Source organism: Phacochoerus africanus, chromosome 6 (assembly GCF_016906955.1).
Source record: "Phacochoerus africanus isolate WHEZ1 chromosome 6, ROS_Pafr_v1, whole genome shotgun sequence".
NCBI classification, from domain to species: Eukaryota; Metazoa; Chordata; class Mammalia; order Artiodactyla; family Suidae; genus Phacochoerus; species Phacochoerus africanus.
Window position 1 is genome coordinate 122,868,712 of NC_062549.1, and position 26,129 is coordinate 122,894,840.

The following is a 26,129-nucleotide window of genomic DNA, read 5'->3' on the forward strand; positions in this document are numbered from 1 at the left end:
TGCGGGACTCCGGCGCCGACTGGGAGCCTCTGCGGGACCTCCTCCGACCGAGCAGCCGAGGCACCGCCCCGCGCCCGCGGTCGCGTCCGGACGACTCCTGCGCCGCCCAGGGGAACGAGCTCCGAGCATCTCGGGGTGCGGCCACTCCTCGGGGCCAGGAGCGTGGAAGCCAAGTGCTAGGAACCTCCGGACCCGAGCTCAGCCTCTTCCCGTCGCCCGAATCATCATGACCCACTTCAACAAGGGCCCTTCCTACGGGCTCTCGGCCGAGGTCAAGAACAAGGTACGCCTGGGCTAGCGTGGGGCGGGATCCTGGGGCGAGAGGTGGGATGCAAGGCACCGCCCGAGGGACCATGGGACCGGGGCGCCGCTGGGCCGCGCTTCGCCCCGCGCGCCTTGGCTGGCGGGCTTCGTGGAGAGGAGATGTCGGGGCGGCGTGAGAGTTGCAGCGCGTCCCCGTCCTGTGCCCTCGCTCGAAGCGCCGGCTCCCAGGCGCTCTCCTGGCTTTGTTCCAGCGCCGCGGGCCACGACTGGCGGCGGGCGATGGGTTCCCGGGCTCCTGGAGTCCCGCAACGTCGGCCCTCGGCTCCAGGAGCGGGTCGCGGCTGCAGGACGCACCCCTCCTGGAAGAGGGCGCTCCTGCGTGGCCATTCGCCCTTAGGTGGGGCCGGTCGGCGCGGCTGGGGACCCAGCGAGCAGCCTCCGCCATCCGCCTCGGCCCGGGCCCCTGGCCGACCCTGCACCTTCTCCCACTGCAGCCTCCGGGCGGAATTCAAAGCCTTGAGTAAAGTTAGGCGGTTACGTGGCGGAGCTGGGTCTCCCATTGTTCCTCGCGTCTTCCCGGGGTGGGAGATCGCCGAGCGTCCCACGGACTTCAGGGGCCACCGGGGCAACGGGAGCCGTCCAGGACCCTGGTGGATTTTCGAATCCCTAAGGCGCTTGTTGCTGCTCTGCTGCTTCTGCGGGCTGCGGAGACAGCCTGAGCGCGCCGCTTTGGGCATATCTGCTGTAGACTTGAGGGGTTTTGTTTTAATAAAACGCCGAGAAGTTTGTAGTACTTTAGCCTCTAACGACGTCAGGGAAAGCTTCGTGGGCTGCTTTTGTTTCGGGTTCCTTGCTGAGGCGGGCTGTAGTTTGGAGTGACTGGGCTTTGGTAACGCTCGGTTTTGCCCCTTTGCCCACCGTTGGGTTTATCCTTGGGACTTTTGGTCTGGGAAAGAGATGAGAGGCGTCCCCCTCCCCAAATCCTCTCTTTCCTTCCTCCCTCCCTGCATTCCAAGCCCATGACATCAGGGGTTTCTGGGGGGAGAGACCGGCCAATCGGCGCGGCACTGCGCACAGAACGCTCATTGTCTCCTTTCTGCTGTTCTGGCCAAAGCGCCACAAAGGAGGGCTGCTGTGGTTTCATTCCCATTAACCATCCGGGAGCCGAAGCATGTCAGGATGGCCACCGCACCGTCCTACCGCTGGTAGAATGCACTGGCATTGTCAGAGCTGTGCCATCCCAGCGTTCGCGGTGCGGAGTGGTTTAGATAGAAGCCAGGCAGGGCACCACTGTCACACCCTAGGGAATGGAGGAATTGTGGCTTATGTATAGAGCCTGTGCATATGCCCTGCATATCGCCCCTGCTGCATAGTTCTCCATCAGATTGTAATTCCGCTGTTCATAAATTCTAAACATCTTTGAAGCCAAGGAGCTCATTTTAGTCTCTGTCTCTAAAACCGAAAAGTTTCGGTCTTTTACCTTGTCAAGTGTGTTCCTCACCCATGTGAGAAAACGGTTTTCTTTAAAGAGCAGAAAAGTGAGTGGTTTGTGTATGATGGATTACCAAGCCCACGATTTGAAAACGTGCAAAATACTGTTCTGTTCTTTCCAAGGTTTACAAGCAGAGCTTTAGGAATCCTTTCAGAGGACACACCACATCCAAACTGCTGGAAGCGAAACCCTGGCCTGGCGTGTGCGCATTCATTTAAATTCAAGCTTGTGATTCTTGGCTGGCAGCTGTTGAGCCTCTACCTTTTGCATTGTAAATGAGGTTCAGATAACTTTGGCAGTCCTTCACATGACTGACTTCTCTTGGATGTTAATATCCCTGTTAATTTCTGTCTGCTGAGGAATGAAGCAGCTTCTGCCCTTTTCCTGCTCATTATTGCACACACTGAAGGAAATGCATAGACTGAGCCTAGATCGCTGTAATTATTGTGGTTTTTAAAATAGTAAAACCCCAGCTTTTCAGAACCTTTGGAGAGTTAGTTTTAACTTTGTGTTTATGTGACTGGGTTTATCCCTTTAAGCATCGAACCATCCTCTAATAACCCCTTTCGTTTATATGGTCCTTTCATACAGTATCCTTTCATAGGAAATCTTTTGATCTCGAGAGCAGAGCAGCCCTGTGAGCTGGAGAAGATGCCTGGGATTACCCAACAGCATTTACAGCTCAGGACGCTGAAGCTCAGAAAGCTGCGATTTGCTCAAGATCACAGAAGGAGTTGGAATATTCCAAGAATTTGAACTCCAAGAGTGATGGCTTAGCTTAGTGGAATACTTAAGGGTGTTCTGCTACAAGTCACTATTATCTCCCACCCCACTCCCGCCCCACCCCTGCTATTTTTTGCTGCCCACCTGTCACTTCTTAGCATTGTGATTATTCATTTAATGCTGTTTTAAGCTTCCCTGGGCTTGGAAATCAAATGTCCATGTTTGATAGTCCTTTGTGTGAGATACTGCATTTCCACTGAAGACTCATCAGACCCACTTGATGAGTGGGGCTATGAAACATGAACTTCAGCAGTGCTTGGTTTGAACACCTTTGATCCCTTCCTGCTTTTCTTTGTGCATTGCACAACCGATCTGTTGCTTAAATGTTTTTTTTTTTCTTTTTTCTTAAAACCTCGTTTAACAAAGTGGGAAAAGTACAAACTTCCTGGGGAGGTAGTGTGGAATGGACCTTGGAGTCAGGCACATAATGCCTTGACTATTGTCGGGCAAGTTATTTGATATTTCTGTCCTAGTTTCCTAATCAGTAGAATGGGGGAACTGAGAGTGACCACCTCTAAACTCTGAGATGTGTCTGGCTTGCAGCAAGTATTCAATGATTATGTTGTAGCTAGTCTTTTTTTCTTTTATTTTTTGGGGGGCCCTGCCCACAACATGTGGACATTCCTGGGCCAGGGATCGAACCCATGCCACAGTAGTAACCAGAGCGGCTGCATTGACAACACCAAATCCTTAACCCTGCTGCACCACAAGAGAACTCCAGCTGTTCTTAGTAGTAGAAAATTAGTTAATGGTAGTATCCCTGCCTCTTTCAGTATGCTATTTCTATTTAAAAAGCCTTTGGTCTTTTTTTATATTTGAGCTGTGAAAGCAGTTCATCAATCAATTGAGGAAGTCTTTAATCTTGGATACTTTTAATTAGTAAAATTTCAGGGGGGGGAAGAAAATCAGTAAACTTAAGATACTTGTTTGACAAGATAGTACATCGCAGAACATAGGAACTTACTTTAAAAAAAAAAAAAAAAAAAACAGGCAGGAAAATGTTTGCCAACAGCCTTGAAAGGTAGACTGTTTCAGCCTGCCGCATAAACAGGTATCTCTGATAACGAGGAAAAGGTCAATAACTTTCACCCTACAGAATGTATGCTGCAGTAGAAGGTCAAGGGACGTCCAGAAGCCCGTGTAGATCAGGGAGGGCTGCAAAGTGAGGTCATCAGATCTTACATGTATCACACAGCTTGAGCCAGGCCCTTGACTTCATCTTGAGGACCAAAGGCAAACACGTCTGTGCTTTATAAGCCCCGAGGAAACGGGACGGGTCCCAAAAGGAAGCACAGCATTTCCTGACACTTGGCTGGGAACGAGACGGTGGAGTCGGGGTAGTTTCTTGTAAAGCCCAGGATGCAGTGAAGCATTAGTTATTCCTATGTATTTGTGCTCAAGTTTTTGTTAAGGGCCTTCTGGCTTTTTGAGCCTGCGGTTGACCCGCAGCTTCGTGGGGCCTGAAGCTTCTTCAGTTTAGGGCTCGTCATTGCGAAGCGTGCAAACATATCTTGCCTGTTTTCTAAACCGTGACCATGGGAATCCCTGTGAACTGGAAGATGTTTGGTAGGGCCCCCCGTCCAGGTTCCTGTAGGTGAGAAGGTGGAACCTGCTGGCCATGGAGACTGGTTGGGTTGTCCTTTCACCCTCTGACCTTGAGCAAATAACCTGTGCCTTGTGTGTCAAGTGAGGATGTGCTAGTACCTACCTCTGCGTAGGGTTTTGGGGGGAAATAAGCAAGACAGACAGTCCATGTGCCGTGTTTCAGATAATGCACATCGTGTAAATGTCAGCCGCTGTTCCACGCTGCTCTGCCGGTCGTGCAGGGCCATGCTCTCCCCAGCTGCTTCATCTCCCAGATGTGAGAGGCCCTCCAGGTCTTGGACCATCAGGCGCGCATCCATTTGTATCTGAGTGGGGCTTCTGGCAGAGGGGGCGCCCCCGAGCCAGGCGATCCCTCTCTGTTGGGCTTCTGTGTCAGGACTGCCCCCCCCACCCCGTGCCGCCTGGCCCCCTCGCCCCCAGGGCCCCGGACTCCTGGGCACAGCTGCTGGAGGCCTTGCTTGCTGGGCATGGCATTGTTTGGCTTTTCCTTCCTGAGTGATCAATTTCGGTTAAACAAGAGGCGTCTTTCATTTCTTGGTTTCAGACAGGGCTTGTCCTCCTCCCCAGCGGACCGATAATCATTTACCTCAGCAGGTTGTCGCTGGAGGCCTTCAGTCTTGCATGGTCTTAGGAGGACTCCGCCTGGACCTGTGCGCAGCCAGTCCTCCAGCAGAGAAGACTGATTCCTGGCTTTGCCCCAGGCAGGAGGAAGGGACCCTCAACATGGTCCCTTGTCCCAGGACCTGGAAGCTGCGGGGTTTGAGTGCATCGCAGGGGAAGGCAGGAGGCAGGGATGGAGGGCAGAGGAAAGAGGAGGCCTCTGGGCGAGTCATTCCCGAAGCATTTCTGGCCCTTTTCCTCCTCCCCGCTATGATATCATTGTCGTTTCTTCGCGCCCCTTCTCAAATGTTTGCACACGAATCCTTCTTCGTTGTCCTAAGCTTCCCCGCCTGCTCATGCTCCAGAGGCTCCACAGATGGCTGGAGAGAGGGCTTTATTTATTCCTGCCGCTGCCCTCCCCTCCCTTTGTTTCACGTGGGCGGAAAGGGCGGAAATAATGGATACCGGGTGTAGGCAGTCTCCCCCCAGTCAAACACGTGATTCTACTTTGGATGCAAAATGAGCAGCAGCCGTCAGACTTCCAGTCGCGTATAGGAATTATACGTGGAGTATATAGCGTGTTTTGAGCTTTATCAGAGTCCTTGGCCCTGAGCAGTTGAGCTGGAACCTTGGGGCTGCTCTTCAGAATCCCTGCCCTGCCCCTGAAGGCGGCCCTGCACCCTTTCCCCTTCGGAGGCCTGGATGTCGAAGAAAACACCTCCCCAGGTCTCACCTTGGCCACACACACACACTCACACACTCACACACACACAGAGGCTTGGGCTTTGTTTCCAAGTTTCTTTTGTTTCTCAGTTTCCTCTTCCCTGGGCTCTGTGTTTTCATTTTCTTCTTTCTCTCCTTTCAGTGACAACCCTGCTATTGACATCCTTTCCTGCAGTCCATCTCCCAACATTTTCTAAAACATACATGTGATGGGAGACTCCTTTTTATAGGGACCAGTGGCGGAATGAGAGTGTTTTTAGTCTGGGTCATCTCTGCCAGATCCCTTCCTATGAACTTTTGAACCATGCTGGCGACACCCTTTGAGACTGCAGATTCCGGGGCGGGCTGGAATCAGTGCCGCCGCGGCTGTGATCGCTTTTGGATGCACCTTCTCAGTGACTTGGGAGGGTGACGTTAAGCCGCCGTCTAAGCCGCCGCCCTGCCCTCTGCTCTTCATCCTGGGTCCTCGGCAGCCTCGGCGCGCCTGTGCTGGAGCCTGTGTGTGCAGTGCGGAGCTGCCTTCCTGTCTCAGCTCGGTTAGAGGCTGGGGGTGGGAGGGCATCCAGTGCTGGAAGAGACGTAGACTTTGGAGCCAGACCTGGGCCCGAACTCCTGCTGAGCCTGTGACCTTTGGACAAGTCATCTCTGTGAGAAGACAGTGCATCTACGTTGGGATGCTGTCTCCCTTGCCCAGGAACACCCCGTCTCTTTGTCGGTCTTTGTTTTGAGGACGAGATAGTTGTCAGCAAGAATGCAAACAAGTCCCCAAACAGGCAAGTAAAGGAGAGAAAGTGTCCTGTACCCTTAACCCCACCCAGCTGCCTGTACAGTTTTGAATGTTGTTTGAACATCTTAGAAACGGAATTATTGCCAGTTGTATGGATTTCCATTATCTCTTCATTATTTCCCTACTAGTGGATCCTTCCTTAAGAAGTACTTGTGCGGAAGAGTGTGTAACTTCTGACCTAATGTTGGGCTGTGTCTATAGGTATCACCAACTTGCTTTCTAAAAACACCTGTCTGGTTCCACCAGTGGTTCAAAAGAGAAGGAAGATCTCCTCTTGGTGTTCAAAGTAAAACGATCAGAGCAGCCTTGTCAAAATTCAGGTCATTTGCTTTGTTTACTTTTTTTTGGCCGTACCTGAGGCATGGGGAAGCTCCCGGGCCAGGGATCAAACTCGAGTCACAACTGTAACCAGAGCCACAGCAGTGACAACACGCTGTGCTTGCGGCAGTGCTGGATCCTTAACCCACTGAGCGAGGCCAAGCATCCTCACGGACACTGGGTGGGGTTCTTAACCTGCTGAGCCACAAAGGGAGCTCCACTCCTAACCTTTTAAATTTGAGGCCAGGACTGAGGGGGAATTGGTATCATTCAGAGGGAGAAGACAGAGCAGAGAGGGAAGCGCCAGGTCCTTTAACAGGAGGCTGGAGGAAGAGAACTGGGAGGGGCCCCAGGAGTGAGGGGCCAAGAGGAGGAATGGGCCACTGGATTTGGCCCCAGAGGGCACTGGTGGCCTTGTAAGAGATCATTTTCAGGAGTTCCCACTGTGGTGCAGTGGGTTAAGAATCCAACTGCAGCAGCTCAAGTCGCAGCAGAGACACAGGTTTGATCCCCAGCTGAGAGCAGTGGATTAATGGACCCAGCATGGGGCTTGGCTCCAGCTCCGGTTCTGTCTCTGGCCCAGGAACGTCGTATGCCACGAGTGTGGCCCTTAAAAAGATCATTTTCAGTAGAGCACATTTCTGGAGGCGCGGGGCGGGGGTAACTAAGTGAGGGCATGGAGAGGTTTGTCTTGAAGTAAAAGAGAAACAGAGGGTGAGGCTGGCAGCGGGTTCAGTCGAAGATGCGCTTGTTTCAGACACGATGGGGTGGTCTGTGTTCCCTGAAGGACCACACAAGGGAGGGCTCGGGACACCTGGCAGCGGGGCAGAGCTGCAGAGGGAAGAGCCGGGAAGGCAGAGGGGCGAGGACCAGGCAAACAGAACCAGGCGGGTAGGACCCCTCCTTTTCTGTTGCGTGCCGTGTTCCCCTTCTCATGGAGCCAGGGGTGGCTGGTGGCGTTTGCAGCAAGGGTAGGAAGGGGGGGGCCCAGGCCCAGGCCTGCCTGCGGGATACCCTGTCGATCAGCCGCTTTTCTCTGCCGCGTCCTGCCAGGGCCCCTCTGCCCGCCGGGGCCTGCGCTCTCCTCATTCCCCTGGCCCTTGATCCGGAAAGGATGTGAAGTTGGGCTTATTTTGTCCTTTGGGCCCGGGTGTCCATAGCACGCCGACCTTCGTGCCACCGTGTCTAAGAGACCTTGGCACGGGGGTGCAGCACACTGACGGGGGACGGGGGGCCTCCACAGGACCTCGCCACCTGCCTGCCTGTCTGCGCTCTCAGATTGCGGGTGAAACGCGGGGTTAGTTTTCCCTGTTGAGCCGGGGGGGGGGGGTGACCCATGAAATGTCCCACCCTCTCGTTTGCCCTGGGGAGAAGAGGCACAGGTATACATCCTGTGCAATCTCTTTAGCCAGCATCCACCCCACATGTAAAACAAAGGATTTCAACTCTGTTCTTGGCTGGTTGTATAAAGCTACCTCCCCGAAGGGCAGGCTCCACCGTCCTAAGCGGAAAAGGCGTCCCTGGTCCTGGAAGACTGGTCCCCAGGAGGAGCTCCAGATTCACCCAAGGCTGACCAGGCTGCTGCCAGCTGTTGCCCCTCGGCCTTCTTTCTTTCCTCCCCCGTCCCATCGGTAGCTCATAGCAAGGGGGCTCTGTTTTGACTCCGTTCTGGGGGAGGCAGCTGGGAGCTTGGATGAAGGTGGCCGGTGGTCTGGGCGCAGAGCGTTTCCCGGTTGGGGGAGGTGAGTCACAGCTGACACTTGGGGCGGTGGGGCTGGATCATGCCTCTTCCTCGGGTCCCCTCTGGATTCCAACCCGCATCCCCTGAAGCAGAGGAGCCCTGGGGAATGAGCCTACGTCCCCAGGCTCCTGAAAAGTTCCTGTCGGGATAGTCCTTGTAATTGTGGAAATAGGACAATTTTTCCGTTTTGTTCACATAGTATCGTTCAGAGGGAGGAGGAGGACTCAGGTTCTTTAGGAGCATCTGGAGCCCTGCTGAGGAGACAGGTGCCTCAAAATCTGGATGGCAGCAGAAATCTGGATACTGCAAATGCTGGGAGGGCCAAGGCGTCGACCCTCAGCCGTCCAGAGCGAGGCAAAGCAAACAAAACTGGAGGAGCGTCTCTGTTTTCATTTATTTGACCTGTGGGGCGTCCGTAACACCCCCTTTCAGCACCATCTCTGCAGCCACATAACCTCCAGGACCCGGCCGGCCTCTTCCCACGAGCTTCTCCTCGTGGTCCCCTTCCCGCCGGGGCTTCCCTGCGTCACACCTGCTGCCTGTTCACCCCCTCCTGCTGCCAGGAGCTCCCTAGGATTTCCACCTGCCCTCCGGGGTCTGCCCTCCGGGTGGCCTTGAGAATAAGTCCCTCCCTCTTCTCTCCGTCTTCCCTCTAAAGAGTCGGGAGGTGCTGGTTTGCTTCTCCCGCCCCAGAGTCCCTTCAGGGTCCTGTGTAGGGACTCCTGGCTGACCAGGCCCTCGCAGGAGACTCGCGTACGATTTTCCTCATCTTTTCTCCACCCAGTTTGCTCCTTCTGGAAGCTGACGCCAGTTTGTCAGTGTCCTCTTGTAGAGCGTAGCCCTCAGAATTGACTACCAGGGTGCAGTGGGCTTGGTAACCAGCTCCTTTGTTGGACTGCAAAGCACCAACCACTGTGTTGATCAGTGTCCTCAGCTGGTGACGTGGGTCCAAGGGGGACTCCAGTCCTTGCTCTGGCAAGCCGACTGTCCTTGTCTCTGAGGGAGGGGTGAGGATAATTGCCTGAGGTTTTACAGTTCACATGCCCCCCTCACACCTGGTTCATTTAAATGATCCTTTCCTTGATTGTGTCATAAGACACTTTCCATCAAATAAGACAAACCATAGTATTTTGTAAATAACTGTAGACCTCTGCAGACCAAGACAGCATTAGCTTTTTTTTTTCCCCCTGGCTGCACGCATGCCATGCAAAAGTTCCTGGACCAGGGATTGATATACCCACACCACTGCTGTCCCCAGAACTACAGCAGGGACAGCGCCAGGTCCTTAACCCGCTGAGCCGCAAGGGAACTCCAGCATGAGCTTTTTTTAGGCTCACTGAAAAAGCACTACTAGTTCTAGAACTGTGGGGCAGGATTTTACATATATCTCGAAGAATTTGTTTTTTCAGCTAGGCTCTTTCTGAATCTGGGTTTTGTTTCTTTTTAGCTATTCCCAGTTTATCTTCTGTAAGTTTGATAGGTTTGCCCAGTAGTTTCAAATCCGTCATTACCAAAAGCGAAGGGCAGAGAGGTGAACGAAGTCTCTGGGTCCCCACCCGAGGGAGCTCCTCCCGCCTTGCCAGGGATCAGTGGTGGGCACGGGGGTTCCTTCTGGCCAGGCCCTGCTTCAGGGTTACGACACTGGACTTGGGGCGTGCCACAGACACAGAGCACTCTTATCAGAAAGTAAAACAACTCTGTCCCTGGTGACGCATCTAAGATTGCCAGACGGTGGATGTGACGCCCAAGAAAAGTGGGCATTCAGATGCAGATGCGTTACCGGAATGAGATAGATCCCCACAGCTTGGCTTCTCCCTCCGCTGGATGGAAATAATTTCTCAAGTACCCACTCCCGGCCAGGCAGGCACTCTAGTGGCACAAAGACAGCAGAGCCTCTCCTGCCCTCAAGAACACAGGCAGGTGTGGATACGCCTCACCCACCCACCCTGGCCCCTGCTATGACTGTCCTGACCCCTGGTGCCCGGCCAGCCTCCCGAGTCCACTCCCGCACGCCAGCCAGGCTCTGCCGCCTGGGATGGAGAGGCCCTGGGCTGTTGGTGGGAGTGGGCTCCGCTTCCTCCGGCCTGCCAGTGTGCTCACGTGGTGAGCTATTCAGTGTGCGTGTTTAGGAATTAGTACATTGATCCAGATCTGTTGGGGGGTAGCTCTTTGAAGGAAGGACAACAGGAAGCAGTACTGCCGAGCTATTTGATCATTGTTTCTGAGTCTAGATTTTTCTGGGATGTGGCCACTTCCTCCTTGTTTAAACTTCAACTTTCAAAATCCACTTTCACCACTCTAAGTTCCAAACTGCATCCTCTGAAGGTCATTTTCTAGGTAGAGAAGACACCGTTAAATCCTGTTGCTGCATTTTTTCCTGCCATTTGTTAGCTACGCCTCCACGTTTGCTTTCGACATTGGACCAACTCTTCTTAAGTTATTTCAAAATCTTAAATTTCTTATCAGTTTCACAGTAGTCCTACACTGAGTCGTCGTATCTGTGTATTTTTTTAACAGTACGTATTTGGAGGGGGAAATGTGTCCTGGTGCCGCGTGCTGCTACCTTGATCTCAAGATCTCAGAGAAGAGCCTGAATTTAAAATGCCCTTAGATGTCTCTCCCTTTACCCCAGGCACTGTGATGATTCTCCATAGCTTTGGAACATGCCGTCGTTTGCTGTTAAATATGTAGCAAGTTGATGCCCTAGAAGGAGAATTTGGGGTGCAGAGACAGGCAGGCAGGAGGGAGGAGATGTGAGAGACGGGAGCGGGCTGCGGTGATGGGCTGTGTCGGATGAGCCCAGCTCAGGGGAACGTCCTCTTGGAATTGTCTGCCATGCAGGCAACAGCTGGCAGGTGGGTTCGAGTCCTAGCGATTCTATGCTCCTGCTGCCAGAAGTGCAGAGTTAATTCCAGCACCTGCCCCGCACGGAGGTGGGCTTCCTCCTCGCAGTGGCCCTGGAAGGAAGGGGGACTGCTTGCAAGAAACGAGGTCCCCCGAGTTAGGTTACTCGCTTAGGTCACTGTGGAGTTGGGAACACGGATTCTGGAAGTTTCTGAAGTTTGACTTGCAAGCATGTGACCCTTGGGCTGTTGTGTCCCCAGTGTGAGTACCCTGGCGCAGCGGCTCCTTTGTGGGAGGGATTTAAGGTGGGTAAAAAGCCTGTTAAAGCGTGTTCATTGCCTGGCGTGTGGTATCCACAAGGACACGTGATAAAGGCAGGGCAGAGGCTACTTGAGAGTCCCCATGGAAATTCTTCCTTGTGTTTCTGCTTTTGAGATTGTGGTGGCCGCAGGCTTTATTCTCCCTTGAATCTCAGCGCCCTGCTTTATTCTTTTTTGGGCAAATGTCTTCACCCACCTTTGTTTTTGTCTCTCTCGCTTCCGTGTGAGCTTTCGGGGCAGAGCCTTCCCCTCTGAGCCACGCCTGTTGGATGGCAGCTCTTGGAAGGAGGGACAGGGGGGAGGAGAAAGAGGCTGAAGAATCCAGGGCCCACAAGCATCCCTTGGAAGAGGGGAGCTGACTCTGGCTAAGATTTGACTTAGAGAGTTTGGGGGTAGTGCTGGATTATCCTGGGGGCTCCAGGCAGGACTGAAGTTGGGGGACCCTGTCGTGACCCCCGCAGACATTGACCTGTCTGCCTCAGGTTTTAGCAGGTGCTGTGCTAGAACAGTCTTGTGAGATGGACTATAGGGGAAAGACTCTCTCTTTAGAAGATTCTGAAACATCCCAGGTGTGAGCAGGCTATGGGACATCCAGGCTCGTGCTCCTGCCAGGTCCAGCCCCGTTGCTGCACTGACTGGCCCTCCTTAGCCGTAACCCCTCTGAGCGATTCTGGATTCTGAGATGGAAGCTGCTCCGATCTCAGGGCCAGGAAGGGCCGGGCTGCCAACTGCGAACTGTGGCAGGCACAGGCTTCTCATCTGGTGAGTGTCTCCCTTTGCTGCGAGGAATTTCAGGCCCTTGGGGCCTGTGTTTTGTAGAGGATCTTTTTCCGGTGCTGTTTGGTAGTGATGTGCCCACGGTCCGGGAGACCTGGCTGCACAGAGCCTGCCTCTGGGCAGGTGCCAGGGAGCAGGATTTGGGCGGGGCCTGAAGACCCCTGTACTTTTAGCTGCTCTGTCTGGCACTTCTCAGCTTTGTTTTCATCAGTTTCCCAAAGTGTCTTTTTAGGCCTCTTTCCTAATTGCCTCCGGTCCTGCCCAGGTTTATATAAGGTGTTCTCTGCTGTGTGTGTTGAAGGTCACATGACTGTAGTGTCTGAGGCTGTTTTCACCCTTGGGGGGGCATGGCTCTGGGGGAGAATGCTCGTTCTGCATATTTACACCATTTAATTGCTTTGAAACATGCAAGTGTTATTTTATTTTTAATTTTTATTTTTTCTGCTTTACAGCATGGGGACCCAGTTACGCATACATGTATACATACTTTTTCCTCCCACTGTTGTGTTGGGATGTAAGTATCTAGACGTAGTTCTCAATGCTACACAGCAGGATCTCATTGTAAATCCATTCCAAGAGCAATAGTTTGCATCCGTTAACCCCAAGCTCCAGATCCCTCCCCCTCCCCCCCGGGGGGGGCGGGGGCAGCCACACGTCTATTCTCTCCAAGTCCATGATTTTCTTTCTTTCTTTTTTTTTTTTTAAATTTTGCAAGTGTTATTTTAGAATCTGCAGGAAAGGCCGCACGGCTGGAAAGGACTGAGCTGCCTTGAACTGGAGGGTGACACCGCACTGGCCCTCTAGCTACTCTGAGGCCGGACAGGGAGGAGCAGAGGCTACAGTCGCTCTGGCCGGCCCTGGGCTCAGGAAGCCCCCAGGGGCAGGAGGATGTCAGCCCCACCCAAGGCCCCACAGGCTTTTTTCTTAGCCTTCGTTTGGTTCCTTTTTGATGGTGATTGGCTAGGGGGCTGTTGGATGAGCTTTAGTGAGAAGCTTCGAGTATAGAAGTCAGTTGCCAGTGTGTCTTGATGAGAAGCGCTGGGAGCCCCCGCTGTGGGGTTTAGGGAGGAGGCAGGACCGTCTGAGGAACCAGGGCTGCTGTGGACTTGAAAGGAGCAGGCAGGAATTCTGAAAGCCACTTAGGAAGGGCAAATAAAACACATCCTAAAGAAGAGCAAAGGAATGATGTTTGTCAGCGTCTTGGAAGAGCGATTTTTAAACCCACTGGAGTGAAATTTCCATGAGGTGTTACTGAGATACAATTAATTTTTAAGCCAACTTTTCTTGTTGCAAGGGCGAAAATGTCAGCATTTGCTTAGTGCCCGATATTCAGAAATTAAAGCTTTTTAGATGAAAGGAGTAAAGAAATTTTGTTGGCCAAAGCTCACTTTTTACTTTTAATTACTCTCAGTCCCTTGATTTTAAAAGATGTGTTGTAACAGTTTAAAAATAACCTGTGTAGTTAAAGAATATAATTATATTTGCTCGGTTTGTATTCTGTTAACACTTTCAAAGGAAGCTTAAGTTCTACATACCGTGGAACAGTGCTACAGACCAGAAGCTAAGCACCAAGTTGAAATAGATTTTTTTTTCCCCTAGATGATTTCATAAGAAATTTAAACATTTTTTTGGAGTTCCTGTCGTGGCTGAGTGGTTAACAAACCCCACTAGCATCCATGAGTATGTGGGTTGGATCCATGGCCTCACTCAGTGGGTTAGGGATCCGGCGTTGCTGTGACTGTGGTATAGGCAGGCAGCCACAGTTCCGATTAGACCCCTAGCCTGGGAACCTCCATGTGCTGTGAGTGTGGCCCTAAAAAGACAAAAGATCAAAAAAAAATTTTTTTTTAAACTTAAAAAAATACACATTCCTAAATCTTGAATTCTATTTAGCTGGCTTGACTACAGAGAGCTTACTTATATATTAAAAAAAAAAAAAAAAAAAGGCAGTATTTGGGTAGAAAAATCCTTGCTTCGCTTAAAGGAAAGCTAAGTCAAAACTAACAGTTGCGAAGTTCCCTTGTGGTACAGCAGGTTAAGGATCTGGCATTGTCACTGCAGCAGCTTGTGTCTTTGCCGTGGCATGGATTCGATCCCTGACCTGAGCAGTTTCACAAGCCACAAGCCAGGCCCCAAAAAAACCTCCCCCAAACCAATAGTTACATAATGTGGGTGCATACTTAGTTTCCATTTTTAGTTTATCACTTGGGGTCTTGAGCTTTGCATGTCTGTGCTATTACATTAAGTCTCCGAGACAGGAGCAGCCCTCCAGAGCCCACTCTGTGACCAGTCAGCGTCAGGGTTTGAACCCTGGGCCCATCTGACTCCAGGCCTTGGTCCTCCTCTCCTCACTCCCCTTAATCAAGGGGACAAAGTCTCTCTGGCCTTCCTCCTCGGCTGTTCACGTCAGATCTGGGATCTCTGCGGTGTGGGGCACGGCACTGGACCTGTCAGACCCCTTTGGAACAAAGGAAATATAAATACACTTTGTATTCTTTGGGTTGGACAGTAATTGGTCCCATTTGGTTAAGAATTACCACCAGCACCATGCCTCAAGAAATACAAAACTCCTCCTGCATCTCAGTTCCATCTCTGCATTTGAAGAAATGGAGAGAAAGGGTTCCTTTACAATTGGGCTTCTTTGGATTTCAATAAATCAATAAATGCGCCTTCTCACTGAGGATGCTCTGCTTGTGATAAAAATGCAGCTCACTCTTAGCCGATGCTTTTCTTGGTTGACGCTTTCCACTTGCTGCTGCTTTGCCTGTTCCCTTCTGTCCGGTCCCTCCCCACCACCTCGCCCAAACTTAGATAGAGAGGGTTTCTTTTTCTAGCCACCTAGAACACGCCGCCAGTGTGAAAAGACAGCAAGCCCTAACATCTTCTAGTTTGTGATTCCATTTTCTGAAGGCACCGCGTGTAAATGGCTTTGGTTTGCTGACATGCTGGCGGAGACCCCTCTCCGAGAACACAGGTCTGAGGTGTGAAGGGGTGACGGCTCCGCCAGAGGCCTGGGTTCCTGTGGCAGAAACGTCCGGGATCAGCACCCCTCCCTCCCTGTTCCCACATCGTTGCCCCTGTGATGCAGACTGGCAGGAAGTCAGGATAGATGCGTGCTTTTCAGGGGACAGGGGTGCCGGGGGCAGGCAGTTAACCTACAACATTGTCTCTAAACCATCTCAAATAAACCTCCAAGCCACAGCGTGATCCAGCAAACTGCATGGTGTTACTTATCTTCCTTTGGACACGCCACAGGCATGGCATGTGGAAGTTCCCAGGCCAGGGATGGAACCTGAGCCACTGCAGTGACAACGCCGGACCCCTGACCTGCCGCGCCACAAGGGAACGCCCAGTGTTCATTATCTCAACATGAAAACATAACTCATTGCATTTCCATTTCTGATTCTGATTAAGCAAATCTACTGCTTAAATACATGATCCCTTATTCTATCAAAGTGTGGCAGCCGTTCCTCTAACTTGGGAAGCAGTGCAGATGATCAGGACGCTGGCCCCTGAAACGATGCCGTAATTAGTGAAGTCGCTGGCCCTTGGGTGACGCAGACGCTGCCCCCTTGGTGGCGGGGGAGGGGAGCGTCCGCTTTGACCGGAGCCGACTGGAATGTGACACAACTGTGGTCGTGCCCTTCATTCCTTTCAGTAATTAAACCTAATCGGGTGTTGTAGAAGCAAACACTCTTGCTTTCATTCCATCTCCAGCGGGGCTGCAGCGGACGCCCGAGCTCACGTGACCGCCACCCCCTGGGCGTTGTCTGCGTGTTGCTGGCATTTCCACCTGTGCCGATGAGAAGGAAATGACACATCCATCTTTCCTTCTTCCCCGCTGAGTTCTTCTCCTCAGCAATAACTCTGACCAGCATCTTGAAGGACTGGCCTGGGGACAAGGGATAACTTAAGAACTTGAGCGTGTGATCTTTAACAATATTGCAATTTTATTATTTTTTTTAAAATTGGGGTTTATGGTCTTAGGACGAAGGACATCTTTCAAAACCCTGTGTGGAACTGCCATTTTTTTGCACGTACACGAGTAAAGCATCTGTGTTGGGCGTGCTGCCTTTATGGAAGGGCTCTGGAAGAAAGCGCTCACCAATGTTCTCAGTTTTATTTAAATGTTTGGGTGTTAGATGCAGTGCTGGGTTCTAGGGTCCAAAAGTGAATTAAATGCCTTTCCTTCCAGGGAGGAGTCTGATACAGACCATTCATAAACAGTCTCAGTAGTCTCGTGTCAGTACAGCAGGTGTTACTGAGGAAAGCGTGTGTATGTGTCAGGCACACTGTGTATTTGGCTGAACAGAAGGCGGAGAGACGCCACAACTTTCTAGGCGACACAGCTATAGACGGATGGGTCTTGGCCGGTTGCAGTACTGTGTAAAATAGTTGCCCGTGTAAGAATCCTGCCACTCTCACTTGCTCTCTTGTTTGAGATCTGGTAAACCGGTGCCTTCATCTTTAACGCTTTGCTACGGCTGGGGCTGTGCTGTCACAGACCGTTAGCTCTGGACTCTTCTGTGGGTCAGGAATGGGCATCTGTTGGACCTCGATCCAGTGTCTCCTTCTCAGTCCCAGCTTCTCTCCATGTGTGGCTCAAACTTTTGTGCGACACCGCCTTAAGCAAGAATGTTCATTGGTTTCTGGAGCTGCAGTTGTTGGTTAGGGTCGTCCGGGAACCCCAGGGAGGCTCACGTACTGGGGGGCCAGCCGGGGCCTTCGGGATAATTGGAGCAGAGCCCGTCGGAAGCCAGCAGTTTGGGTGCCTGAGTGAACCGTGCGAGGGTCGTTCCCTTGTATTTCAGATCGCCTCCAAGTATGACCACCAGGCGGAAGAAGATCTTCGCAACTGGATAGAAGAGGTGACAGGCATGAGCATTGGCACCAGCTTTCAGCTGGGCCTGAAAGATGGCATAATCCTCTGCGAGTAAGTCTGGGTCCCGAAGGGGCCGCCCCTCCGGGCCGTTCCGCGGGCCTCCGTCCTGCCCTCCTTCCCGGTCCAGGGCGCCACACCTTGACCTTCTGCAAATGCTTGTCATGCCCTCCCTTTACCCGTGTTCAGGGAGCCAAGTCCACAGCCCAGTCCTTGTGTGACCGACCGGCACCTACAGGGTCACTTGTGCGTTTCTTTTTCAGGCTCATAAACAAGCTGCAGCCCGGCTCCGTGAAGAAGGTGAACGAGTCCTCATTAAACTGGCCTCAGGTAACAGCCAGACCAGCATCACCCGACTCCAGCCGGTTCCTCTTTATGCAGCAGGCACCTGACTGCCGTTCTAAAACGGACATTTCAGCAGAAATTCGTGCACATGACTGTATTTTGTTTTTTACGGTTTTATTTGTAACGTTTCCATAAATACTTAGAATTAGTTCTGTGATTATTAGACATTTAGCTTAGTATTCTTAGTTTTACTAAATATCCTGTATTTAGTCTGAGTATTCTGAGAGGATCGGACAGAACTCACACAGAGAAATACAACCCAGACCATAGGCTAAACAAGGGGAAAAAGGCAAGGAATGTAATGTGACAACTGTGGGTTGACTGCACAACACTGGATGAGGCATGGTCTTGCTTCCTCGGTGTGTCTGGTTAGGTAAATTGGGTATTTTCTCTTGAGTGTCTGTTTTGAGGTATAAGAGGGATATAAGACAATGTTTATTTATAACCACAAACTTAGTTTAAAATTAAAACATAAATCGTGTACTAACTTTGTACCTTTTGACAAAGCAAATTCCACCCATAGATGCCTCTGACACAGAATTCTTAAAAAACATGTAAGGAAGATCTTGCCTTTAAAGAATCTGAAAAAAACCCTGACTCCGGGAGTTTCCGTCGTGGCGCAGTGGTTAACGAATCTGACTAGGAACCATGAGGTTGCGGGTTCGGTCCCTAACCTTGCTCAGTGGGTTAAGGATCCCGGGTTGCCGTGGGCTATGGTGTAGGTTGCAGACGCGGCTCGGATCCCGCGTTGCTGTGGCTCTGGCGTAGGCCGGTGGCTACAGCTCCGATTGGACCCCTAGCCTGGGAACCTCCATATGCCGAGGGAGTGGCCCAAAGAAATAGCAAAAAGACAACAAACAAACAAAAAAAACCCTGACTCCTTAAAATATGAAAAAGAGGATTATGTGACCCACTGTAAAACACCGTTTCTTTTGACTCTCTTCCAGAAAGAGCTGCACGCAGTGTGTGTCTGGTCAGGAGTCCTTGCCAAGGAGCTTTCTGCCTGGCATTTTGTACCACTCGTGAAGACTTGGAATTCTTAGATAACGTGAAGGTTCATCTTTAGCTCCAAAAGTTATATGCTTTTTTTTTTTCCTTTTCTTTACAGCTGGAGAATATTGGTAATTTTATTAAAGCTATTCAGGCTTATGGTATGAAGCCACATGACATATTCGAAGCCAATGATCTTTTTGAGAATGGGAACATGACCCAGGTTCAGACGACGCTGGTGGCCCTGGCAGGCCTGGTACGTATATGTCGCTCATGGCTGGTTAAAAACAAATCCCCACTATGTTGGTGATTAATTGCATCTTTGCTCTCTTGTGGGAGTTCAGACGAGGCAGGGAGGAGCCTGTCTCTCCAGTAATTATTAGCTTTGCCGAGAGGCTGCTGACACATCAGCTGCCTCGTGCTGGAGAGCTTCATTAGAATACGTTGCACCAGGTACACAGTATTTTTTGAGTGGCCCTAGATATGTTTTCCCCCCCTCGCTTGGGTCTTTACAGAACCCGGGGTACCGTTCATCTGGGGACGGTATCTTTTCTTGGCTGTTTCTCTGTAAAACGTCTGTGGAGGTGTTTCTTTTCAGCTGGTGTGCCTATTCCTGTCTAGGCTAAAACAAAAGGATTCCACACCACCATAGACATTGGAGTGAAGTACGCAGAAAAACAAACAAGACGTTTCGATGAAGGAAAATTAAAAGCCGGCCAGAGTGTAATTGGCTTGCAGGTAGGTGATGCGGGGTTGCTGATCAGTTGCTTATTCAGTGTCATTATGCGAGGCCTCTCTCGTAAGTAAGCAAGAGAGAGAGACGCTGGAATGCGCAATGGGATGGATTTGCGGTTTTTACAGTTTACGTCCATCTAAAGCCCACGCTACAGTGGTGATGGTTTAGAAGAAGCCTCAGGCATGCCATCTGACATGGTAATTATTTCTCTAGGAAATGATTTTTTTCCCCTTCCTAATTATACTGTCCTTTGTTTTTTTTGTTTGTTTTGTTTTGTTTTTTTAAAGAAAATGTGCTTTATAACTTCCTAAATGTCACTGACTCAGTGAAGCCATTTTCTAAAGCATCAGTGCCAGGGTAACTTATTTACTTACCTCAGTAAAGCACGATTTGCCAGTCCGAGTACTTAGTTCAGGTATTTGTTTTTCCCCTTCATGTTGTTCCCTTTGCAGAGCATCATGAAAACAGCACTGCCAAAGGCCCGGCCTGCTAAGGGCTTTACTCTCTGACACCTGCTCGGTACAGGGCCTCTCTGTTGCCTGAGTCTGTGTGAGGTGGATTTATTTGCTCATTTCTGCTTTATGGAATATGATTGACATGCGGATTTATTTGTATGCAGTACAAAATTGTATCAGTGGTGAGACACTGGAAACTGAATTTCCAAACAGTAGTCAGTTGTTTAAATTATAACTCCATAAACGGAACTAGTAATGAAAAAAATGGTTTATAAGAGTTCAAAGATGAAGGAAAACAAATCAGGCTATAAAATACTATGGCCACTGTGATCCCAATTTTATTTTTAAAGTGCACATGCATGTTTTTGGATGTCTGTGTGTTTATGCGTATGTGATCTAGACGTGGACACAGAAACATAAGGTAAAAGGCTAGATGGTTATACACCAGAGTTTACAATGAATGTCTAAAGGGTACGATTACAATGATTTTTTTGCTCCCTTATGGCTTATGTATTTTTTTATCTTTTCTAATGAACAGGTTTGGCTTTTAGTAGTAAAGTTTTCCTTTAATAAGTCTTGTTTTTAAGGAAAAAAGACCAGCAGTGGAAATGTGTCCCCAACCAGTAGAACAAGGTATACTGGCTGGTTCTGAAGCCATGATATTTGCAGTGGGAAGAAAGTTGACTCTTACCCCTCACCGTGGTGGAGGCCAGATTCTGCCTTCTGTCTCTCCCTGACTCTGTCTGGTGACATGAGAATTGCAGAATAACACATGGTTCTTTTCCCATGAAAATGTTAATTTTAGTGAAATGTAAGCCCTTGCTTTTTGCTACAGTGCCAGGGAAGACACCTGGCATTTACTGTCATGTTTTATGCAAAGCAGGTCTGGAGTAGAAAAAGCACATTGTTCCGCCAAAGATTACGTTCTGTCCCTTCGAATGGCTGCAGCAGGTCTGCCCGCCTTCATTTGGTGATCAGTGCTGCAGAGAGCAGGGGAAAGAGTAGCCACACACACTGTCTGTCCTTTTTTTTTTTTTTTCTCCTTACTTTTTAGTGCTGCTCCTGAAGCAGGTAGGAGTTCACAGCCACACCAGATCCGAGCCACATCTGCGACCTACACCACAGCTCATGGCAACGCCGGATCCTTAACCCACTGAGCGAGGCCAGGGATCGAACCTGTATCCTCATGGATCGTAGCTGGATTCTTAACCCACTGAGCCACAGCGGGAACTCCTATCCTTCTCTTATGTACATGTTTTTATCTAACTATGTTGTGGGGTTTTAGATCCAGTGAATTTCTTTTCCTTTTAAAGTGAGCACCTGAAGCTTTTTTTTTGTAAAAGAGCACAGGGATTTTCGATCCAGTCGACCCCAGTCAGCACTGGAAGGGATTTGTCAAGTGTGCCCTTTCTAAGATTTGTTTTTAGTAGAACAGAAAGTTTTGTTTGTGTCATATATGTTGACTTCTGCTAATCAGTGCTGATTTTATTTTGAACACCCAAGATGGGAACCAACAAATGCGCCAGCCAAGCAGGTATGACAGCCTACGGGACGCGGAGGCATCTTTATGATCCCAAAATGCAAACCGACAAACCTTTTGATCAGACCACGATTAGTCTGCAGATGGGCACCAACAAAGGAGCCAGCCAGGTAAGCAGCCCCTTTTTATACGTGTTCAAAGAGCACACAAGGGCTGTGTAAGTTCACCCTTAGCCTTCTTCTCATTAGCTGAGTGTCAAGTGGTTAATTTTGGATGATATGTATAGAGAGAGACTATTCATTCCCTCAGGAAAGTCAGATCTGCTAAGAAAGCAAAAGAGTCAAAGGGCCTTTTCTGTAGCCACACAAGTATGGTGTGGCCCACGGCTTTTCCTGGCAGAACAGCTGGCCTTGCCACCTAACCAGGAGAAAAGGATGTGGTTACTGCAGGGCTCTTGCTCCAAATCCGAGCGGATTGCTCATTCTCATGCGTCTAACACTGACTTTTTAAAGGAGCCCTCAACTAGCTTGGTGGGTAGAATTAATTACCTGGCGTTTCCCTGAGAGCACTAGCCAGCATCCTAGGAAGTACGTGACTCCACGTCGATGGGGGGCACAGGTGAGAATGCAGCCCCCACAAGGGGAGCGTCTCCTGTGAAAGGCAGCGCTGCACAAGGAGGTGCCATGACCACGTGCGGGCAGGTCGGGTCTCCCGTTGCAGCGAGAGTGGGGCTGCGGCTGGAAGCGGCTCTCTCTCCAGGGCCTCCCGAGCCGCGTGGTTGTCGCCCGTGAGGACCACGTCCTGCCACACCGGGCACTGGCTCCTAGCTGCCCCTCGGGTTTGCTTTTTGACCCGTTCAGTCAGGAAGCGGGTGCGTGGCGTCGGTGGAGGGAGGAGAGGACGCTGTTCAGAGCAGCGCGCCGTCGGCTGTGTCGCAGGACACGTGGGGTAACAAGACGCCGGGTCTCGGGGGCTTTGGTTTCTCACCGTCTCTGTTTCGGGGCGTTCGCGTACCTCCTGGTGGACATCGTCCTCCTTAGATTGAAAAGTCTGCGGATTCTGTGGCTCCTTTGGGCCCCCGGCGACGAGGCACAGTGATGCCTCTGAAAGGGCGGGGAGTTCAGAGACGGCCGGCTTTTGGGTGCCCCAGAGCCTTTTAATCAGGACTGCTTACGTTTTTGTTGAATGTCTCATGGACTTGGAAACTGGTAACTAGGTGGCACGTCTGGTCGTAAAGAGGCCTTCAGGCGTGACTTTCGGGGGAGCCAGCATCATGTTTGCTTTGCTGTTCTTTATGGCCAGTCTTCTCCTTAATCCAGAGCAGCGGATGCTGTCTCCGTTTTGCCCATGAGAAACCTCAGAGTAAGGGTAAGTTACCTCGTGTGAGGCCACGGAGCAGTCTGCCAGCAGAGGAAGGGCCGACCGCACTGGAAAGCCAGGGCCTACTGCTCTGAAAGGGATGCAGCCTCAGCGCACTCAGGCGGGCTGGCTTCCCCCCGGCACTGAAGGGCAGTTATTACAGGAGCGCTCCCGGTCCACGTGAGGCTCATCACTCATAAGATACAATAGCTGCCAGCCGCTCTTGTAACTCCTCTCCGGTGTCCCCCCACCAGGCGGGCATGTTGGCACCAGGCACCCGGAGAGACATCTACGATCAGAAGCTAACACTACAACCCGTGGACAACTCGACGATTTCTCTCCAGATGGGCACCAACAAAGTCGCGTCCCAGAAAGGCATGAGCGTGTACGGGCTTGGGCGGCAAGTATACGACCCCAAATACTGCGCTGCTCCCACCGAACCGGTCATTCACAACGGAAGCCAAGGAACAGGAACAAATGGGTCGGAAATCAGTGATAGCGATTACCAGGCAGAGTACCCCGATGAGTATCCTGGCGAGTACCAGGATGACTACCCCAGAGATTACCAGTACGGCGACCAGGGCATTGATTATTAGGCTCACGGGGGAGCTCAGCGTGTAGCCCGTTGTCTTATTCAGTGAGAACCAAGCTAGCCTTGAGTAAGTTTTTAATCTCGTCTTCCTAAAACACTATTATGCTTATTCTACCTAAAGGAAATACTGCCTTACATACATTCCTTTTTCCTTTTTCAGCCTCTTCCCTAAATAGTTGCCTTCTAGTGCTGTAACAGTTAAATCCTACAGCATAACCGATAACTCGCATATGAAGTAAAAAGGAAGACTGTGAAAGGGAGGACTCTTGTACAGTCAATTCTTTTATTACAAAAAATCTATGCATTTTTACAGTCCTCTACTTAAAACTGGTATTTTCAAACAATAGGAAGCGTCCTGGTTTGTTCGTTTTTTTTTTCTTACAGTTTCGTATCTGGTTTCTACATGGAAGACTAAACTCATGCTTAGAGTTAAATGTGGTCTTTGCCAGCTAAATTTAAGATGCAGCATTTTTAGAAATTTATGTATCAATGTTTCTACAGTATTGTTTGCTAATTTTTAAATAAAGTCCTGATCAGCGTGCATTTGTGATTACACGTGTACTCATTCTCTTACCTAAGCCGACAAGACCCTTTCCGAGGGGTGTTTCGAAGGAGCGTGTACAAAACCAGCCCGCAGACGTCGAGGTCTAGGGGTGCGTGTGCTCTTCCTGTTTGTGCCAATGTATCGCTGTAGAGTTGCTCTGTTTTCTTCCACTGTATTTATTGCTGCATTTCTCAGCATAAACTTATCCCATTGTATTTTTTATAAATAAATATTTTTTTTGAACATTCACATGAGCCACAGGCTGATTATTTTCTGGCTTACTTCCAGCTGGGTAGAGTCAGATTTTTTTTTTTTTTTTTTTGGTTAAAGTACTCTTTCCCAGGTACTGTGGTAAGGTACTTTAACAGTTCTTTACCGAGTCTACACAGCATGCGCTGAGACCTAGTGCTTGAGGCGGAGGCTCAGAAGAATGAAGGGACCTGGCCTTTGCACCCAGTAAATGCCAACCAGGATTCAAACTATTCATTTGACCCTTGCTTATTCCATTGTGACTCAGCGGCCCCCAATTCATCCTAAATCCAGTCTGGAATACTCTTAAAATCATCTTCGGGAAACGAGTGGGGGGATTTCATATTCATGTTCTAGGGTGAATAAAGAGTAACCTACTGGATCAGGACTAGGACATGCAGCTTGATGATCAGCTAGGATTTGCAGCTTGACGAGTGAGCAGAGCCCAACCTTCAGTTAGGACAGAGAAGGTCAAACAGCTGGGTGCTCTAATGATGAAAGAGTCTAATCACTAAAAGATCCACTTTCTGACATTTTTTTCAGCCAAGTGATTGCCCCTGATAGGACTTGGCCCTCTTAGGCCTTGGGGGTGCAGTGTGGCCGGTCGTTTTTTGCTGGGGCCGATAGTGGACACAGGGGGCTTGGATGCACCCATCAAAGTGCACTCGACTCGCTCATCAAGCCTCGGTGCCTAAGCTTAAGGCTTCGGAGAAACTGCTGGTCAGTCCCTCTCCTAAAGGAGACTGGGGGGCTCGACTAATTCAGTGATGCCATTTAAGAAAAAAGTTGTAATCTGCGTTTGTTAAAGGAGACCTGAGCTGACATGCCCTCCTCCTCGAAGAAGAAGAAGAAGTGTTGAGGGGAACCTCATGGTGCGCTGCCCGCGGCCAAATAAGCCAGACTGAGTGTCCTGTTAAGACAGCGGGTAATTCTGTTCACCTGCTCATTTAGTTGATCTGAGGCTGCCAATAGCATGATAGCTGTTCTATTTGTTTAAAGCTTTAAAAGGAGGAAGAGCCGCCACAAACTCCTCCGACCCATCACTGACTCCCAATCTGGGGATGGGGACCAGGCAGAAGCTTCCTCCGGAGGCTGTGGCTGGAAACCACTTGGGCAGAATGTTCGCTCATTCCCAAGAGGCAGCCTTATGCTGTGAACACAATTTAACTGTTCGCATCTGTTTAAATTGCTGCCTCTGTTTTAATACCTCACCCTTCAGGTAGTAGTTTCAGCCTTAATTGTCACCAAATCTAAGGAAAAGCTCTCATCTATTTAGCATGTTTCCAGGAGGGCACGTCCTCTGTGCTGAGGGCCACATTCCAGAGATGTCTGCTAAGGTTTACTTATCAGTCCTGAGGAATGTCCTTTTCATTGGTGCCCTTACCTGAGGTTTTACAGAGCAGGCTTTTTAAATGACCTTATAAACATGATTTAAAAGTTTTTGCACCAGTTGGTACGGAAAAAAAAAAAGGTGGTATCCGCTGATGGTTCTAATATTGTAACCTGATCAAACAACGGGGGCAAACCCAGCGAACAGGGTCCATATCAGGCCTTCTCATTCATTCTGTGCCTGGCTTTTAGGAGAAGGAAACTTCCTCCAGGTACAAATACCTAAGGGGCGCTTATCTCACAGCGGCCGGAGTTCTGTTCCCTCTTCGTTCGTTACTGAGTTGGGGCCTCTCTGTGCCCTTGCGGTGTTCAAGGTATTGATCCTTTTTACAAAACTCTGGAGGGAAAAAAAAGAGACCGGTGTTCTGTATCTGCACCAACTGGTAATCCTTAGTTTGGCCACATCATTTTGGGGAATTTAAAGTTTCCCTGTTGAATTAAAATATCCCAGGGGGTAGATTGCAAAGTGAGGTTTGTTTGTTGTGTTTTTTGTCTTTTTGCCTTTTCTAGGCCCACACCCGCAGCATATGGAGGTTCCCAGGCTAGGGGTCTAATCGGAGCTGTAGCCGCCGGCCTACACCAGAGCCACAAGCAACGTGGGATCCAAAGCCGCGTCTGTGACCTACACCACAGCTCACGGCAACCCGGGATCCTTAACCCACTGAGCAAGGTCAGAGATCGAATCCGAAACCTCATGGTTCCTAGTTGGATTCGTTACCCATTGAGCCACGACAGGAACTCCTCAAAGTGAGTTTGTAAGTTAAAAATCAGAATAGTGTGAATCGGGGAAAGAAGACCTAGTTAGCTTCAGAAATATTTTCTTTGGTATTTTATGTTTTATGTGGGGAAGAATGGGG

At 50.3% G+C, this 26,129-nt stretch overlaps 2 protein-coding genes across 7 annotated transcripts in view; one reads left to right on the plus strand and one right to left on the minus strand.

Moving 5' to 3' along the window:
* On the plus strand, nt 1–23,881 carry CNN3 (calponin 3). The gene is made up of 7 exons (XM_047785248.1): nt 1–283; nt 17,066–17,187; nt 17,397–17,463; nt 18,587–18,724; nt 19,090–19,206; nt 21,163–21,309; nt 22,753–23,881. Exons 1-7 carry the CDS (start codon nt 227–229, stop codon nt 23,092–23,094), a joined length of 990 nt encoding a protein of 329 aa, XP_047641204.1. The 5' UTR covers nt 1–226; the 3' UTR covers nt 23,095–23,881.
* Nucleotides 12,927–26,129, minus strand: part of SLC44A3 (solute carrier family 44 member 3) — a 101,287-nt gene continuing 88,084 nt past the window's right edge. For 3 of the 6 annotated variants that reach the window (XM_047785242.1, XM_047785241.1, XM_047785246.1), the window contains exon 15: nt 12,927–13,418. In XM_047785242.1, the coding sequence (XP_047641198.1) occupies nt 13,263–13,418 (156 nt within the window). In that variant the 3' untranslated portion in view covers nt 12,927–13,262. Of the gene's footprint in view, nt 13,419–23,354; nt 25,610–26,129 lie in introns of those variants that run through there. The other 3 variants (XM_047785245.1, XM_047785243.1, XM_047785244.1) reach the window with 2 other exon arrangements.